This window comes from Marmota monax, unplaced genomic scaffold, assembly GCF_021218885.2.
Source record: "Marmota monax isolate L192 unplaced genomic scaffold, Marmota_monax_Labrador192_F-V1.1 WCK01_AAM20220418_F8-fsc00038, whole genome shotgun sequence".
NCBI lineage: Eukaryota > Metazoa > Chordata > Mammalia > Rodentia > Sciuridae > Marmota > Marmota monax.
Window position 1 is genome coordinate 5884975 of NW_026692498.1, and position 16357 is coordinate 5901331.

Genomic DNA, 16357 nt, shown 5'->3' on the forward strand with positions numbered 1-16357 from the left:
GAGCAGACCTGCTCAAGATCACATGGGGAAAACTCCCTAGAACTGGCTACTGAGAACGAAAGGCTGACTAACTGCCCTACTATTTTACATGTGTTAACTTGGGGAATACAAAACCCTGTGAGGAGGGATTGCTACTTTTATTGAACGAGGAAGTCAAGTCACAGAGGAAATCAAGTCACAGAGAGGTTAAGCAGTTTGCCTGATGTCACCCAGCTAGTAATCAATAGAACCAGGATTTGAACTCAGGCAATTTGGCCTCCATCTGCAGTTTTCCCTCCAGCTTGTTGATGAGGGCGGAGATGAGGTATTCTCTCTCAGGATAAGGCTCCGTGGAGCTTGCAAGGCTTCAGCACATCCTATCTAACCTTCAGCCCAAAGGAGAGCACCATCCCGCTTTGCAGAGAGAGAATTAAGACCAGAGAAGGGCGGAGGTTCACACCAGGTCACTCAGAGAGTCAGCTGGACTCAGGCTGGACACCCAGGCCTGAGCCCCCTGGCTTCCCTCACAGGCTGCACACCCAGCAGACTCCTGACTCCCTCAGGGGAAGCCCTGGGGGAGCTGCAGCTCTGCCTCCGTCTCCTCACCTGTGAAGTAAATGCACTGAATCTGCTGGGCTCCAGGGGCCTCTCCAGCCCGAGTCCGCAGCCATGGCTCTGGAGAGGCAGGACGCAGGGTTTTTGCCCGCCTCGTTGCTTCCCCATTAGTGCAGCCGAGTGGCCCCATTTACCCTCCTGCTCGTGGCTTCTCCCCCGCAGAAGCTCTCAGGACCCCGGGGAAGATGTGCGGCTGAGCCAGGCCGTCACGCCAGTTCAGGAGCCAGGGCCTCTCCCTGAGTCTCCCACCCTGCGCTGCCCAGCGAGCATCCACTTCATTCTGCTTCGGAGCAGGGCAGTGGCCATCTGTCCGTCTGTCTGCCCCCCAGCCAGGCTGGGAGCTCCTGGAGGGCGGAGGTCACATGTGAAGAGGGTGCTTGATCAGGAGCGAGCTCCCCAGTCCTGGAAACACATGAGCCTTAGTGTGTAAGATCGGAAGGGCACTTCCTCTCCGTTCAGGACAGCTCTAGGCAACGTGCGTTCATGGGCTGCTCACAATGAACTTAGGAGCCAACTGCTGCTATCAGCCGCATTTTACAAATGAGGAAACTGAGGCAGAGATAGTAAGTGGCTTTCCCAGGATCACAAACCACCAACTGGTAGAGTCAGGATTCAAACCCTGCAGTCTGGCTCCATGGCGGTGGCTAACCACTGAACAACACTGTCTGCCCCCACCCACCGCGGCCCTGGCAGAGGGCTGTTGTAAAGGTCACACCCTGTGGCGGCAGCCAGGCTGTTGGGTTAGCTGCTGTGCACCTCTAACTACCCACCCCCGCCAAGTTGAACTTGTCCCTCTCGAAGTTCATGCCCACCTAGAATCTTGAGTGTGACCTTTTTGGATACAGGGTGTCTGTAAAGGTTATCAAGTTAGGACGAGGTCAGACAGGATGAGGGTGGACCCTAAATCCAGTAGGACTGGTGTCCTTAAAAGAAGAGGGAAACATGGACATAGACACACTGGGAAAATGCCCTGAGAGGCGGAGCCTGGAACATCAGGGATTGGGGGAAGCCACTAGGAGCTGAAGGGCAGGAAGAATTCTGCCTTCCTAGAACCTTCAGGGAGAGCACAGCCCGACCATGCCTTCATTTGGGACCTGTGGCCTCCGGAACTGTGAGGGAATACAGTTCTGTTGCTTTAATAACAGCTTGCGGTCATTTGTCATAGCGGCCCTAGGACTCTAATATGACCCCAAACTGAAAGCCAGAAGGGTTTCTTACATCTCGACACTGAGGGTTGGCTGGGCCCAGCTGACGATCTTTCTGTTCTATGGTCAGTGGGAACAACTCAGGCTGCCATCAGTTGGGATCTGGGCTGGGGTCTCACAGGACTGGTGTTGGTGCTGGTTGTGGGGCTGCCTTAGGCCTGCTCCCTGTGGCCCCTGACCTCCACATGGTCTCTCTAGCAGGACAGCCTGGCCTTCTCAACAGGCAGCTGGCTTCCCAGGGAAGGAAGAGCAGGAGGTAGTATCAGGATCAGGAGGTAGGACCTGCAAAACCTATCAAGGCCTAGACTTTGAAGCCCTGGATATTTTCACCACAGTGTGTTGGTTCAGGTAGGTCACACAGCTCATCCAGATTCAAGGAGAGGGAAAATAGACTGTGCTCTTGATGGGAAATGTGTTTGTCAGCTTTCTGTTACTATCACAAAACACCTGAGATAATAACCTCATAGAGAGAGTGTTTTTTGCCTCACAGTTTTGGAAGTTCTAGATTGGCCCTGTTGCTTTGGTTGTGTGGTGAGGCAGTGCATCATGATAGGACACAGCAAAACTGTGGCCAGCAAGCAAAGAGAAAGTGAAAGAGAATGGAGTCCCACAGTCCACTTCAGGGGCACAACTTCAATGACCTAAGAATGTCCGGTGAGGCCCCACCTCTCAAAGTTCTTATCATCTCTCAAGAATGCCACCCTGGGGACTAAATCTTTCACACATAGGCCTTTGAGAGTCTCTAAACGTGTGACAGACAAGGCCAAAAGGCAGTGGAGATGGGAGGGATGACTGGGGCCATCTTAAGCTACAACCCACCTGTGTGCAGGTGGGTGGGTGGGGCTATCCCAAGGGCCCCAGAAATGAGCTTCCTGTCGATGGCTTGCTGGTGAGACTGAGGAAGGGAGTACTCTGCCTGAGAGGGAGAGTCCAGACCCAGAGCCAGAGGTCCAGCTCAGCCATCCACTCACCAGTGACCTTGAGCCACTCCTTCATTCACTCAACAATCATTTACTGAGCCTTACTAAGTGCCAGGCCTAAGCTAGGCACTGCGCCATGAACAGGCCCACCACCGTGGAACTGAACCGGACAGGAGGTCACAGGACATGCTGAGCAGGAGAACCTCGGGGCTTGTCTCTGAGGAACGTGAGGCCGAGTCGGGCCTCCAGGGCAGAGACCAGAGGTCGAGAAGTCCTGCTCCCTTCTGGCCTGCTCCTCCTCCAGGCACTGACAGGGCTGCTCAGAGCTGTGGACTCAGCTGCTTCCTGGAGTCTTGGGGTTTCCTGGAGGCACCCCCAGTGCTTCTGAGGAAGGGGCCAAGCAGGGGCACCTGGAGTTTACTACAGCTGTGCTCAGTGGCTCCACAGTCTGGCTTCAGAGCCAGGCTCCCACTGGCTGTCTGGGACGACATTTTCCTAGAACCTCTCTTCTTCCTGAATGACCCTGCCAGGGTTCTGGGCTCTGAGGAGCCCACTTCTCTGGGGGGACCTCATCAACCCCTAAACGGGCCCTGGGCCAGAATGCCTGGTTGCTCCCTTACCTTTGACTTGAGACCTGCTCGGTCCTGGAGAGCCCCAGGGGCCCCACAGGGAATGCAGTCTCAAAGCACTCAGGCTCTTGGAGTCAGAGTGTCCCCCTCTGTGTGGTCCTGGCAGAGCTCCTCACCTCTCTGAGCCTCCGAGAGCAGTGCCCGGGCTCTGGGCCCAGCCTGCTTCACGGGGCTGGGAGAGGCTCGGAACCTGTGCGAGTCAGCTGGCCAAACCTTCACTTCAGCTCAGCGTCTTTATTACAACCCCAAAGTTGGGCACCGGGTGGGGGTGCAGTGTGGGGCTAGGTACCCCCAAACAATGAATCCCCCTGCCTCAGTTTCCCTCTGTCACATGGGAAGGAAGGCCTCCCTGCTTCCTTCATCAGGATACCGTGAGGCCGGAATGTGGCAACACGTGGTCACAGGCCTCTCTGTCACAGAGTGCCCAACAGTGAGGATCGTCCAGACACGGTCCTTGCGCTCCAGGGCTCGCCGTCTGTGAGGGACACCAGTGCCCTGGCCCAGCACCACTGACGGGAAGGGCAGGTGGAGCTCGTCCCTGAGACTGGGTGGTGTCCAAGAGCCTCTCAGCCATGGGTCTGGCTTCACCGAGCTCTGTCTTGAAGGGGGCACAGGTCTTGTGTGGGGCTGGGGCCCAACACCCCCAACTCCCAGCAGGTTCCCCAACCTTCACAGCTTCCTGGTCCAAGGGCAGGCCGAGCCTTCTCCTTAGCCCCACCGGGTCTCTGCTGGGGTTGGGGTGGGAGGGACAGAGCCCAGGTGGACAGCAACACGGGGGCTCCCGAGAGCTGGTGACAGAGGCCGGGCCGTCCAGAGAGCCATGAAGAGGCAAGTCCCGTGGGGCGCAGCAAGGTCCACCCTATTTGCAGCACCTCTAGCTGCTGTCCAGTGGGAGCTTCGGGGAGGCCGGCCGACTCCAGGTCACGTTGGGGATGCTGGTGACAAAGCTGTCCCACTTCCTCCTCACCTGCTGGAACACCAAGGTAGGGGAGATGAGCGGCCAGGGCCCACGGCCAAGCTGGGGGCTTCTGGTGCTGTTCCAGCCACAGCCGCGAGGTGGCGGTAGACCCCAGAGAGAGAAGCGCCGCCGCCGGCGACCCTTCCGCAGCAGGAGGAGGCGCCCCCCGCCCCAGGGTCCGGTTCTCCCCTTCTTCAAGGGGCAGGAGGCGGCCGATCTCCTGCTCCACTCACCCACCCACGACAATGTCGCGCTGATCATCTTAAAACAGCTCTGACCATGACCCCACCCAGCCCCATCCTAAAACTTTCAGCCACTGCCCAGTGCCCAGGGGACTAAGCCAAACGAAGCCTCCAGGACCCTCTGGACCGCCATCCCCCCGGGAGCTCGCTCCCGCCTCACTCCGGGGCAGCTGTGCGTCTTCCCGGTCCGCTGCCTGCTGTGCGCCCACCTGGGAGCCTGGGCCGCCCCCGCTGCCCGCTCCATGACGCCCGTCCTTCAGCCCTTCAGCGCTGGCCCGTACCTGTTGGCATCGCCTCAGCCACCACCGGCAGCCTCTTGGCGGGGTTTGGATCAGCTGCTCCGTGAGCTGCTCCGAGAGCTGCTCCGTGTCCTCCACGCTCCCCGCAGGCTGGCTCTTCTGAGCAGGGACTTTCTGCACGTCTGTCCCTCCATCAAGGCCTTGGGACCTGGATTTCTCACGCCCTTGTCTGAGGCTCACTGCCCGGCGGAGCTGGCCCTTGAGGGGTCTTCCCCAGGGCTCCTGGAGCTTCCCGTAGGAGTGCCGGGGTCCTCGCAAGGACTGGCTGCGCAGCCCTGTTCCCATGGTTCTGGACACTTCAGCCTCTGGGCAAGCCACTGGCCCTCTAGGATGGCCTGGGGCCTCCACCCATCTGACAGGAGCTCACCTGGGGGCAAAGGTTATTGCTGCTGAGGTGGCTGTCATAAACCAAAGGGCAGGCCACAGGGGCCGAGCACCCCTGAGTCACACTCCCCACCACCTCCTCATCTTCTGGAACAAGAAGTGTAAACCCGAGGCCTGGATCTTCCCGTCTGTTTCTCCTCCTCCTCCTCCAGGCAACCCTCCCTGACCACCCATCCTGGAAAAGCTTGGCCTCCTCTAAGCGGGGCTCTGGCTGTCCAGGTCCCTGCATCTCAAGGACACTGATTCTAGATGACTCAAGAGCAAAGCAGAGACAGGCTTTTATGAGTCAGGGCAGCTCCAACCTAGAAGAGCCATATTCATAGAGACACAAAGTAGAATGGCAGCTGCTGGCAACCAGAGGCAGAGGGAATGGAGAGTTCATTGTTTAGTGGTTATACATTTTCAGTTTTAGGAGATGAGAAGGGCCCTGGAGGTTGGTTGCACAACATTGTGGATGAATGCAATACTACTGAGCCATCCACTTCAAATACTGCCCGAGATGGAGCCGGGCGTGGAGGCGCACGCCTGTAATCTCAGCAACTCGGGACGCTGAGGCAGGAGGATCACAAGTTTGAGGCCAGCCTCAGCAATTTAGGGAGACCCTTACAAAGAATGAAAAGGGCTGGAGATGTGGCTCAGTAGTAAAGCGACCCTAAGCTCAATCCCCAGAACTGAAAAAAATAAAGAATAAAAAGGCTGAGATGGTAAATCTTTTAACATGGGTATTTTACCACATTAGGGAAAAAAAAAAAAAAAGTTAAAGAATAAGAGAAAGCGAAACAGCTCTAGGCCAGGCATCAGGAGGCCTGGTTTTCTTCCAAGCCTAACTCTGCCCCAATATTCCAGCACAGTGTAGAGGTTAAGAGCTGGGCTGCCATGACCGAGGACCAAGTGCCTGTGGGTAAACTGCAGCTTCAGCGCTTAAAGCTCTGTGACCCATGAGCCCCCACTTCAGTAACAGAGCTACTCAGGCAATTGTTCTGTGGCTTAAATGTGTCCCACAGGGTCTGGTGCACAGCAAGTGCTCAATAAAAATGAGTTGGTGGTATTGATCATTGGGGGCAAGTCCCCTTCTGGACTGTCTGCCCTCTGTAAAATGGGTTCTTTGAAAAACTGAGACGAAATCAAGAATGTGGACATCTCTGCAAGCGAGACTACCAGTAGCAGCTCTTTCTCATGAGACAGGGGAAAGAGAGAGTGGTCCCAAGTTACGCCAGCAGGTTCCCGAGAATTATAGAATTTGAGAGCTGGAGGGATCTCCCACGTCGGGCCATGCTCCTTTTAGTTTTGTCCACTATGTTTTGAGCATTTTGAGCATTTACACTGTTCAAGAGCTCCATGGATTTCATTTAAACACCATGCTAGCCCTATGAGGTGGGCATTATTATCCTTTGCTGTTGTTAGTTTGAGACAAGGTCTTCCTTAAACTCCTACACCCAAGTGATCCTCCTGCCTCTGTCTCCTCCCCAGTAGCTGGAACTACAGGGGTATGCCAGCATGCTTAGTTTATCATCCCATTTTACAGACCAGGAAATTGTGGCTCACAGAGATCAAGCACTGTCCAGAGAGCATGCCCAGTAAATGGTAGAGCTGGACTCCCAGTGGATCAGCCTGGCTTTAAAGCACAAGCTTCTACGGTCTGTCCCTACCCCGGCCCTGCCATGCCCCTGGGTCAGCAGCAGAGGCAGAACCAGAAGCCGGGCCCCTGCCTCCTCCATGCTTAGGCTGCTGCAAGAGCTGCCCGACTTGGGTCAGGGAAGTGCTGGCTGTGACCCTTGGCTCTGCTCTACAGTTCCCCCCCAGGGCCTGGCCTGGCCTTCTTTCCTCCCTCTGAGTTTCTGGGCCATCCTTGGGAAAAGCCTGTCTTAATGTCTGACAGACTCAGCTCTGACTGAGGAGCTAAGACAAGGAACTTATAAAGAGAATGGACCTTGTGCCCCAGTCTGTCCCAAATGCTGATTCTGACAGGATCCCAGGCATCTTTATCCCAGCCCTGCCCACACTCCTAGTGTTTAACCCACAGGCCACCCTGACCCTGGTCCCAAGGCAACAAAGCCATCACAGAATCTCTGTGGCCCTGGCCTCGGAGGTGCTATTCTTGCACGTCCTGCTCTCTCTGAAGCCCGAGCCAGGAGGAGCTTGCTGACCCACAGGCTGGGAGAAGCAAGCGTAGGGCTGGATGGCTCCCATCAAGCCCTCTTGCTAAATGCGTAGTCTTAAAATAATCTCCCCCATCCACTGAGGACAAGGAGAAAATAGGTGTTCCTGTCCTTCTCTTCCCATCCTCCAGCCTTCTTCACCTGGCCAGCTCTCGCTCACCTTTCAACACCTGGTTCTGTGAGTGACACCTGCCAGAAGGCTTTGCTGACCCCTCTGGGCTGTGTCAGGTGGGCAGTCCCCTCTGCAACTCACCAGAGCCCAATCACACCCACGCCTTGTCCCACTGGACTGGGCATCCTTCAAAAGTAAAATCTTTTCCCTCTTTGTGGCCCTGGTACCCAACACAGTGAATACTTGGTGTTAAATATCGGAATTGATCAGTTGTCCATGGCTGTGTGACAAACGACTCCTGGGGCAAAGAGTGCAGGCCAAGGGACCAAAATGTATTGCTTCCTTCTCCTCTTCCTTTGGTTTTATTTATTTATTTTTATGTGGTGCTGCGGATCGAACCCAGGGCCTCGCATGTGCTAGGCAAGCGCACTACCACTGAGCCACAACCCCAACCCCCCCCCTTTTTTTAATATTTATTTCTTTTAGTTGTACACAGTACCTTTGTTTTATTTATTTATTTATTTATTTATTTATGTGGTGCTGAGGATCCAACCCAGGGCCTCACACATGGTAGGCAAGCGCTCTACGCTGAGCCACAACCCCAGCCCTTCCTTTGGTTTTTTTTTTTAAAGAATTTTAATATTTATTTTTTAGTATTTGGCGGACACAACATCTTTGCTTGTATGTGGTGCTGAGGATCGAACCTGGGCCGCACGCATGCCAGGCGAGCGCACTACCGCTTGAGCCACATCCCCAGCCCCCTTCCTTTGGTTTTAAGCACTATGTTTTGAGTATTTTTGCTGGTTCTGGAGCTAATCCCTCCATGGATTTAATTTAAACCTGATAGCTTAAATGACATTTAGAGGCTTACAACACACTGAGTGGCTTCAGGCAGGACACATTATGTCACAGTTTCTGTGAGTCAGGAACTGGCCGTGGCTCAGTGGGACTACTCTCAAGGGTCCCACAGGATGGATGACCTTCTGGACTCACTCCTGCCATGACACAGAATTCTATCTTCACAGGTCATTGTTGGCTGTTGGCTGCCTACCCCTGGGTCTCCAAAACCAGCTCACAATGTGACAGCTGGCTTCAATCAAAGCAAGCAAGGGACAACCAGAGATGGGGAGCAAGACTGGAGCCAGAGTCTCCCCGGGCTTAGTCTCAGAGGGGACGTCCATCACTTCTGTTCCTCAGGAGCAAGTCATCAAGGCTTCGGTGGAGGGGGTCACACAAGGATGTGGACACCAGCAGGCTGGAGTGGCCGGGCCCTTGGAGAGCATGCCTACCCCGCAGAACAAGGATTCATTCCCGGCCCATGACGTGCCCGAGTCTAGAGCCTTGCCCTGTCAGGAACGAGCTACAGGCCTGGGCAAGTGGCTTACCTTCATGTCCCTACAATTTCTCAGCTGTTAAATGGGGATTAGATGGCACCAACGGAAAGGCGGCGTTGTTTTACACCCATTAAGAAAGAATACCTGTCGCCCACTCATGGGAACACGCAGCCCTACTTCAGAGAGAGCTAAATGTGGGGAGAGAAGTGTGACATTAATGACACATGCTAGTATCGACTTCCTGAATGATGGATGCCATTTAAGGTTGTGGTGATGGGAGAAGGCTGCAGACAGGGGCAGGCTCCCCAGACAGTTCTCATAAGGCAGCCAGTGACGTTAATCTGTGTCTGCACACTGTGCACAAGACCTTGGGTGAGGCCCAAGAGTGAGGCGGGTAGAATCTCTGCCCTGGAAAAGGAGGGATTCTCAGACACATAAGGAAGTGCCTTGGGAGAGGCCAAGTGCAGGAGGATGCATCCTTGAGGAGAATCTGAAAAACCAGCCTCTACCTCAGACAAAGACCCACAGAGCACTCCGAGGCACATATCCACCCTGCTGAGTTCTTTATCTGCAAATAACAGGAGAGATCTGCTGTGCTGGATGTCCCTGACTCAATCAGGCTAGGTGGGGACCCATAGCAACCCCTAGCAGCCACCAATCTGCATGGGACAGGGAAAATACCTGGGATGCCAGATGACCCTCCCAGTAGTTTATGGTGGTTGATAACATGTTGGGAAACCATGTATTTCAGCAAGTACTCCCCTCGTAGCTTAAACCAATCAGTTCAACGAATCCCCCTCTTGTACTAACCAAACACCCCTACCCAACTTGTTCCTGCCATTGAATGTGCTAATCATGTTTTAGAATTGTTGTTTGATTTTCCCGCGGTGGGTGATGATTTGCTAAGAGATGCTATGATATATGTGAAGACCCTGCCTTCCCCAAAGAGTGTATAAAACTGCTGCAAACCCTGGGCTCCGGGCCTCTCAGTGTCACCAGTTGCTGTGTGTGTGCGCGCGGAGGACCGAGCTAGCTTGCAATAAGCATCTCTTTGTCTCTGGTGGTCTCTAGTGGTCTTTTGGGGGTCCCGAATTGAATTCAAGCATAACAAATCCAGGTGGGCTTCTTCAAGGAGGTGGTGGTGGTGGTGGTTCAGCCTCACAGGCACGAAGGAGGTGGAGGTGAGAGTGGAGCAGATGGCCAGAGCCTGGCATGCCAGGTTTGCCCTGGGGAAGTCAGACATGAAGCTCATCTCCAGGCCTTTGAGAATCTGATAGGCCTTGGGGGGGCAGCAGGAAAGCAGCATGGCCTCTACTCAGAAGCCTTACCCCATTGTTCAGATGAAGTAACAGAGGCACAGTTGGGATGGACTTGGGGTGCAGCCCTATTGAGTCTGGCCAGCACGGGGAGTCTTCAGCAAATGAACTGTGCTCCACCCTCTGAGGGTGAAGTCTGGGTATTCACAGAACTATGAGTTGGTAAAGATGGTGCCCAGACTGCTTCTCTTCCGGGAGCTCAGGTCCATGACGCACTGAATGGCGCGCGAACCGAACAGTCACCTCCAATCCCTGTGAATGGCGCACCTCCCATCCCTGAAGTGTCAGGAACTCTCAGCCAATGAAGAAGTAACAGCCCACTCGCCCTGCTCCTCCTCATCCTGCATTGAGCCCATAAATATCAACACCCTGTTCATGTTCACTCTCTTACCCTTACTCTCTCCCCTCCCCTCCCTCTCCTCTCTTCCCCCTCTCTCCTCTCTATCCCCCTCTCTTACTCTACCTCTCTTACTCTCTCCCTCCCCCTCTCTCTTTCTCCCTCTCCCCCTCTCCCCTTCTCTCTCTTTCTCTCTCTCCTCCCTTCTCCTCTGCGACTGGTCGCTATGGTCCTGCTAATAAATGGTTGTTTGGGCTTGTTGAGTTTACGGAGCTTTTCCATCGACCTTTACACTATGAGCCCAATGGTTAATGCCATTAGATTTTCTCCTTGAAAATATGACCAGTGCTTGCAGACATACATGTTTAATTTAAAATTGTTTGCGTATGTTCAAGCAATAATGAATCTCTGCTCTTTGCCTGAGCGACTCCTAATATGCTGTAATTTGGTGCCCTCTTTCTTTTAGTTCAGAACAATGGTACCAAACGTGTCCAGTTTTTCAGTTTTCATGTCCCCACAGGAAGCTGGAATACCAGGCTGTTAATTTCAATGCCAGAACCTGGACACCTTATCACTTGGAGAAATCAAAGTGAATGGTAAATAACACTATTACTTAAACACTGTTATAAAAGCTCCCAGGTGCTGGGCACTTGTCCGTGCCAGGCACTGCACCGAGGGCCTCCTGAATGTGGCTGTGCTTAATTGCGACAGCATTCCAAAGAATTAGGGAAGGATTATTTTGAGTGGCAGAGAACCTGAGCTCAATAGGTGCAGGGAGGCAGAGCCAGTAACTCAGGCGCTCTTGAACTCTTCCAAATAGCTTGATTCCTCATCTGTAGAATGGAGCTGGGCAGGTCTCCTGGGAGCCCCAGACTTGCCTTGCTGAGAAGCACCAACCACCAGGCCCCATGGCAAGTCCACCGCAAAGTCAGGTCTGAGCAGGGCCCGGAGAAGCTGGCTGTACAATCAGGTTCCAGTGTTCCCGCTGTGTACCGGTGACGAGTCCTTGCTTCCCGGAGGCAGAAGTATAATGCCAGAGAGGCACGCGGAGGCAAGGGTAGAGTGGAAAGTTGACTATTAAAAGACAGCAAAAGACTTCTCCCGGGAGGAAGAAGGGGACCCAAGAGGTGGAATCCATGGAAGGGCGATGTCTTCCCTCTTTTATAGCTAAGGTCTACTTTCAGCTTTCCCGCATTCCTGTCCTTTGTTCTGTTATCTTGCAGTGATGGAATGCGGGAAGGAAGGCCTTAAGGGTGGGGGACAGGTGGGCCAAAGGAGTAATCTGGGCTGGGATTGCTTTTGGATTAGCATCCCCTTTTTGCTGGGGGCTGCTTCATTAACATTTCCTAGGGATGGGCTCCATCTTCATCTGAGACCCCATTTACCCGACTACACTAACCACCTATCTGTAAATCTGGCTTCACCAGGTACTATCTTCACAGAGATCTCAGAAACATCGTCAAAAACAAAGCTCTTTGTTTGATTCCACACTTTCTGTTTTCTCTTTTCCTGGGTGGTCTAAGGTGTCGAGTGGAGCAGAAAATGTGCTGCTTGGGGGTCCCTGACTGGGTCCCTGGCTGTGCAACCAGGAGAGAGGCTGTATCTGTTCTTGGAGCCTCAACATCCCTCCCTACTTTAGAGGATTGCTGGGAGAATCCAAAGAGTTACCGCTCAGACTGTAAGGAGGTTCGTCCCCTTCCTCTGTCCCATCCCGGGGACCAGTGACTTTGAATAGAACTGGCACCCTGGTAAAGGGCTGGACCCATGGTGGGGAGTCTCCCATGGGCTTTGAGGACTTGGGATTCGGGCACGTGGGCAAAGCAGGAGAGATGGCAGAAATGGCAATGTTAACTGCAGCTGAGAGTCTGGGCAGGGGGCAAGTGACAGGGACTGTTTTGGCTGGCGTTGCCCCAAAAAAACTTGGGACGGGGTTTGGGAGGAGCTAACCCATTCCTTTGCTTCTTGGGGCTGGCACGTTCAGAGGGGTGGAAACAGAAGAGCGATCTCAGAACTGGCAGAGACTTCGGCAGCCCAAGAGCACAGAGGAGATGAAGGCTGTGTTCCACCTCGGCCGGTGATGGTCTGAGTATCTTGTGGGGATCCCTTGATGGGCTCCGTGGTCTAGTGGGACTGTCCAGACTGAAAGGACAGGTCCCTAGGGGTGGGAGGCAACAAGGTTAAAGGAACAGAGACCACAGGGACAAAGTGTGGGGAGTCAGGCTCAGTACCCCAAAACTGCACTTGGGCAAGGGCACAGGACCGCCTTTCATCGCTGTGCAGTTCCCACACTGCCCATGTGCTCCATGCTGATGGGTGAACAGGACCGTGACCCAAGCCATGCTTTGCCTGCCCGGTCATGTGCTGGTAGAGAGAGGCCTTATCACCAAAGTGCCACCTTTTCCTTATCATCAACCAGGCACCCCATGGTTTAGTGTAGCTGTGCATGGGAACCAGGCTAAGAGACCCAGTGGAGCAGCCTGGTCCCCCCAAGGACCTGAGGCAGGAAAACTTATGAAAAATAAATAAATAAAAAGCAGATCAAACTACCCTTGGGCTGCCTCTGCCCTGTCACCTGGAGGCTTCTGTGCTGCAGAATAGAAGACACAGTTCCAGCCTGTGCAGGGTGTTTGTCCATCCCAGGGGAAGCAGTGGGTCTTCCTGAGGGCCTGGTGGCCTTGCCCTGTCTTTTTACTGAGGGTTAACCCAGCAGCCAGGCCCTCTGAGGCTCCAGCCGCCAGAAATTGGACAGCCCTCATTCATCATCTGAGGAGGGAAGATCCCCTCATCTGAGTTGTCCTGGTCAGAGTGAAGCCCAGCTTCTGAGCTGGAAATGGAAACTCAGAGGGTGGTCTGCACTGGGGGGCTCATGGTGTCTGTTATGTTCTGAGGGGTCCACGGCTTTGTCTGGGAGCTCCCTTTCCACCTGGATGCTTCCAGTTTCTTTGTTCCTAACTGTTCCTGGCCTCCCCCACTGTGCTTCCTGAACTTGCTGGGGAGCTGTCCTCCCCGGGCCCCCCGCAGTATGCAGTGCACCATGCCCCTCCCCCACCTCATCTTCCCGTCTTAGTTTGGGCCTCTTCTCAGCATGGGGCCTTGTTTATCAATATCTTCACCTGATAAACTCTCTCTTTTTCAGGACTTGGCCCAGTCATCATCTCCTCCAGGAAGCCCTCTAAGGCCCCTCTTTTAGGGTCAGGGGCCCCTCCTTGGAGTTCCATAAGCCCCTGGCCATCATCTCCAGCACAGAGCCACACGGCTTTGAAGTCAAGCATTTCAGGCTCTGTTCCTGCTGGTCCGGGAGCAGGGTGGGGCTGGGGAAACTGCTCATTATTCATGACATCTTTCCTGAGAAAGCTGTGGAGTGAATGAATCTTCTTTCCCTCCTTTCTGGCCCAGGGACACTCTTGAAGTCTCCCTCCTCCCAATTTGCCCCTTGGCAATCACACTCCCCGACCCCACCTGGCCTGTTCCAGGTCGTTGTCTCTTTAACTTTCCCTCCTCTGGACTCCTCAACCTCCTGCTGGACTCTTGGCCTCTGGGGCTGGTCTCTGGGGCAGTCCCCTTTACTCCAGTCCTTTTAACTGTGGGCTGATGTCTCCCCTGCTTTCATTACCCACTATTTATTAAGCACCTATTCTGTGCTAAACTCAACTGTTGGAGAGGTAATGTTCAAATGTGAGGAGAGGAACAGAAGACCGACCAACCAATCAACCAAGAACCTTCCAGAAAGTGGAAGACACTAAGAAGCAGAAGGCAGAGCTGCACTTCCAGCCTCACAGGAGCCTCTGAGCTGCTGGATGTCACACTTCTTTCCTGAGAGATCCTGCTGCCTGTGCCTGAGCACCACAGCTGAACTCCTGGCCAGCCCTCCTCTGCCACCCCCTCTTAGGAATTTAGCCAAGTCCCCAAGCCTCCCAGATCTCCAGAATTAGTGGGGGTTAAAAAAATCAAAAGATTCCTGGGCCCCACCCCAGCTCCATGGGTGTGGGTCCAGGAATCTGTTTGTTTAAAAAGAAACAGGGAGATTCTTATCATTGGGAAGTCTGGCTAATACTTCTCTAGGCCTCTCTGCGGGTCTCAACACTGATTCACTTCAGAACCATTTGGAAAGTTCCTAAAACTATCAATGCAAAGCAGTGTGGGGGGGGTCTCATTTCCCAACGTTGGGTGTCTGTGACCTAGGTGACTCTGTTAGTCCCTCTAAGGCATCTGGTTAATTTGAATAAGACCATGGGGGTAGGGCTCAGGAATCTGGGTCTCCAGTCAGCACTCTGTAACAAAGAGATTCTGCCAGTAGAGAGAGATCTGAAGCTCACCCCGAGAAATGCTCTCTCCAGCCATGGCAGACTCCTCACCCAGGCTGTTGGCTAGAAAGTTTTCTTGGCTTGGAATGGAATACTTTCCCAAACCTGTCCTCTTGGGGAAGGAGAAAGCCTGGATGACAAGGTGTCTTGTTTCTCAATCTAACTTGATCTAGATAATGTATATGCTGTGGCTAACTGTTCAGAACCCATACTGCTTTGTTCACAGCAATCTATCTGGTTCTACTCAATTAGGTCCTTTGTTCAGATCTGCCTCAGTTGGTGTTGATGTAGGAGTCACCTGCTTTATGTTCCAGATCCATTCGCAGACCCTGTTGATTGGCCAGCCCTAGAACAAGGTCATGCCTTTTCTGAAAGACACAGGGATTCAAGTCTTACATCTGTGCAGAAGGGTAGATAAAATAGGAAGTAATGAGGTCACAAGGTAGGCATGTGCTAGAAGTGTAACACACAAGAAAGGACAGACTCAAGTGTCTATGAAGTCCAGCCCCTTTTTATATGGAAATCCAGTCCAGAGAGGGATGGGACCTCACAAGGTTACAAGGCTTTAACTCTTTTCCTGTATTTTTTTTTAAAAAAAGTTATGTCGAGTCTTTGGGCTTGGACATGCGATAGAACATGAGCTCCATGAAATGATGGGCCTGGGTTTTGCCCACCAATCCCCCGCATAGCACCAGGCACATAGTAAGTAGGTGCTTAAGAGATGCGTATTGATTGAATGAAAGCGTGAATTTGGAAGATTGGACTTTAAGTTCTTATTCTGCTTCTAAAATAGCTGTGGTGGATCGACCCAGGGTTGGAGTCCTGCGGGACAGGTGGAAGGAAGGACAAGGAAGTTGTAGTGATAAACTTTTTACGCAATGAAGTTCGAGAAGAGATGGGGATCTTAATCCCTCTCCGTGCCCAATAAACAATTTCTAGTCAACGGTATTCTTAGAGTCCTTGATCCTCTTGTCTGGAAGCAGGTTATTTTTTCTCCTTGCCCTAATTACATCTGATGTACTGTATATTCTATGTTTATTTGTCTAGTTTCCCCTCACCGGAAGGCAGGAATTTTGGGTTGTTTGGGTCACTTCCCTACCCTCTGGTTGGCACAGAGCCCAATTAAGCAGCTTTCCTTCATATATCAACCAAGCTTTATAAACTAGGTCCTGAGCGACCCCGCTTTGCAAATTAGGAAAACTGAAGCTCAGAGAGGTGAAGTGGAAATGTCCAAGGTCGCACAGAGACTGACTTCTAACTCCCATGACCACCCACACAGACTCCACAGGGCGCAGTCACGTAAACCCTGGAGGCACCAGCATCTTCTCCTTCCTCCTACCCTCCGCTAACGCTCTGAGACCTCTTCTCTGACCGCTAATGCGTATCTGCGTCGGGCCAGGGTGCCTGAACTGGGGCGCATCTGTTATGCTTGCGGTTTGGGGAGACACGTGCTACCCGGATGAATGAATTGCACGTCCCCACCCCCGCCGATAGCCAATCACGACGTGTCGGAGCCAGGCCACTTCCGCCTATTGCGGGCGGGGGCGGGGCCGAGCTGCCCACG

General features: G+C 53.3%; 1 protein-coding gene and 1 long non-coding RNA gene across 2 annotated transcripts in view; one reads left to right on the plus strand and one right to left on the minus strand.

Moving 5' to 3' along the window:
• LOC124093021 (uncharacterized) overlaps positions 1-9795 on the plus strand; it is a 31479-nt gene extending 21684 nt beyond the window's left edge. The window contains exon 5 of the long non-coding RNA XR_006851826.2: positions 8528-9795. This is a non-coding gene — a long non-coding RNA (uncharacterized LOC124093021). The remainder of the gene's footprint in view (positions 1-8527) is intronic.
• On the minus strand, positions 3568-5182 carry CUNH11orf86 (chromosome unknown C11orf86 homolog). Its single transcript, XM_046445786.2, has 2 exons — positions 4830-5182; positions 3568-4318 (listed from the first exon to the last, which is right to left on the minus strand). Exons 1-2 carry the CDS (start codon positions 5130-5132, stop codon positions 4223-4225), a joined length of 399 nt encoding a protein of 132 aa, XP_046301742.1. The 5' UTR covers positions 5133-5182; the 3' UTR covers positions 3568-4222.
• Positions 9796-16357: the final 6562 nt, after the last annotated feature.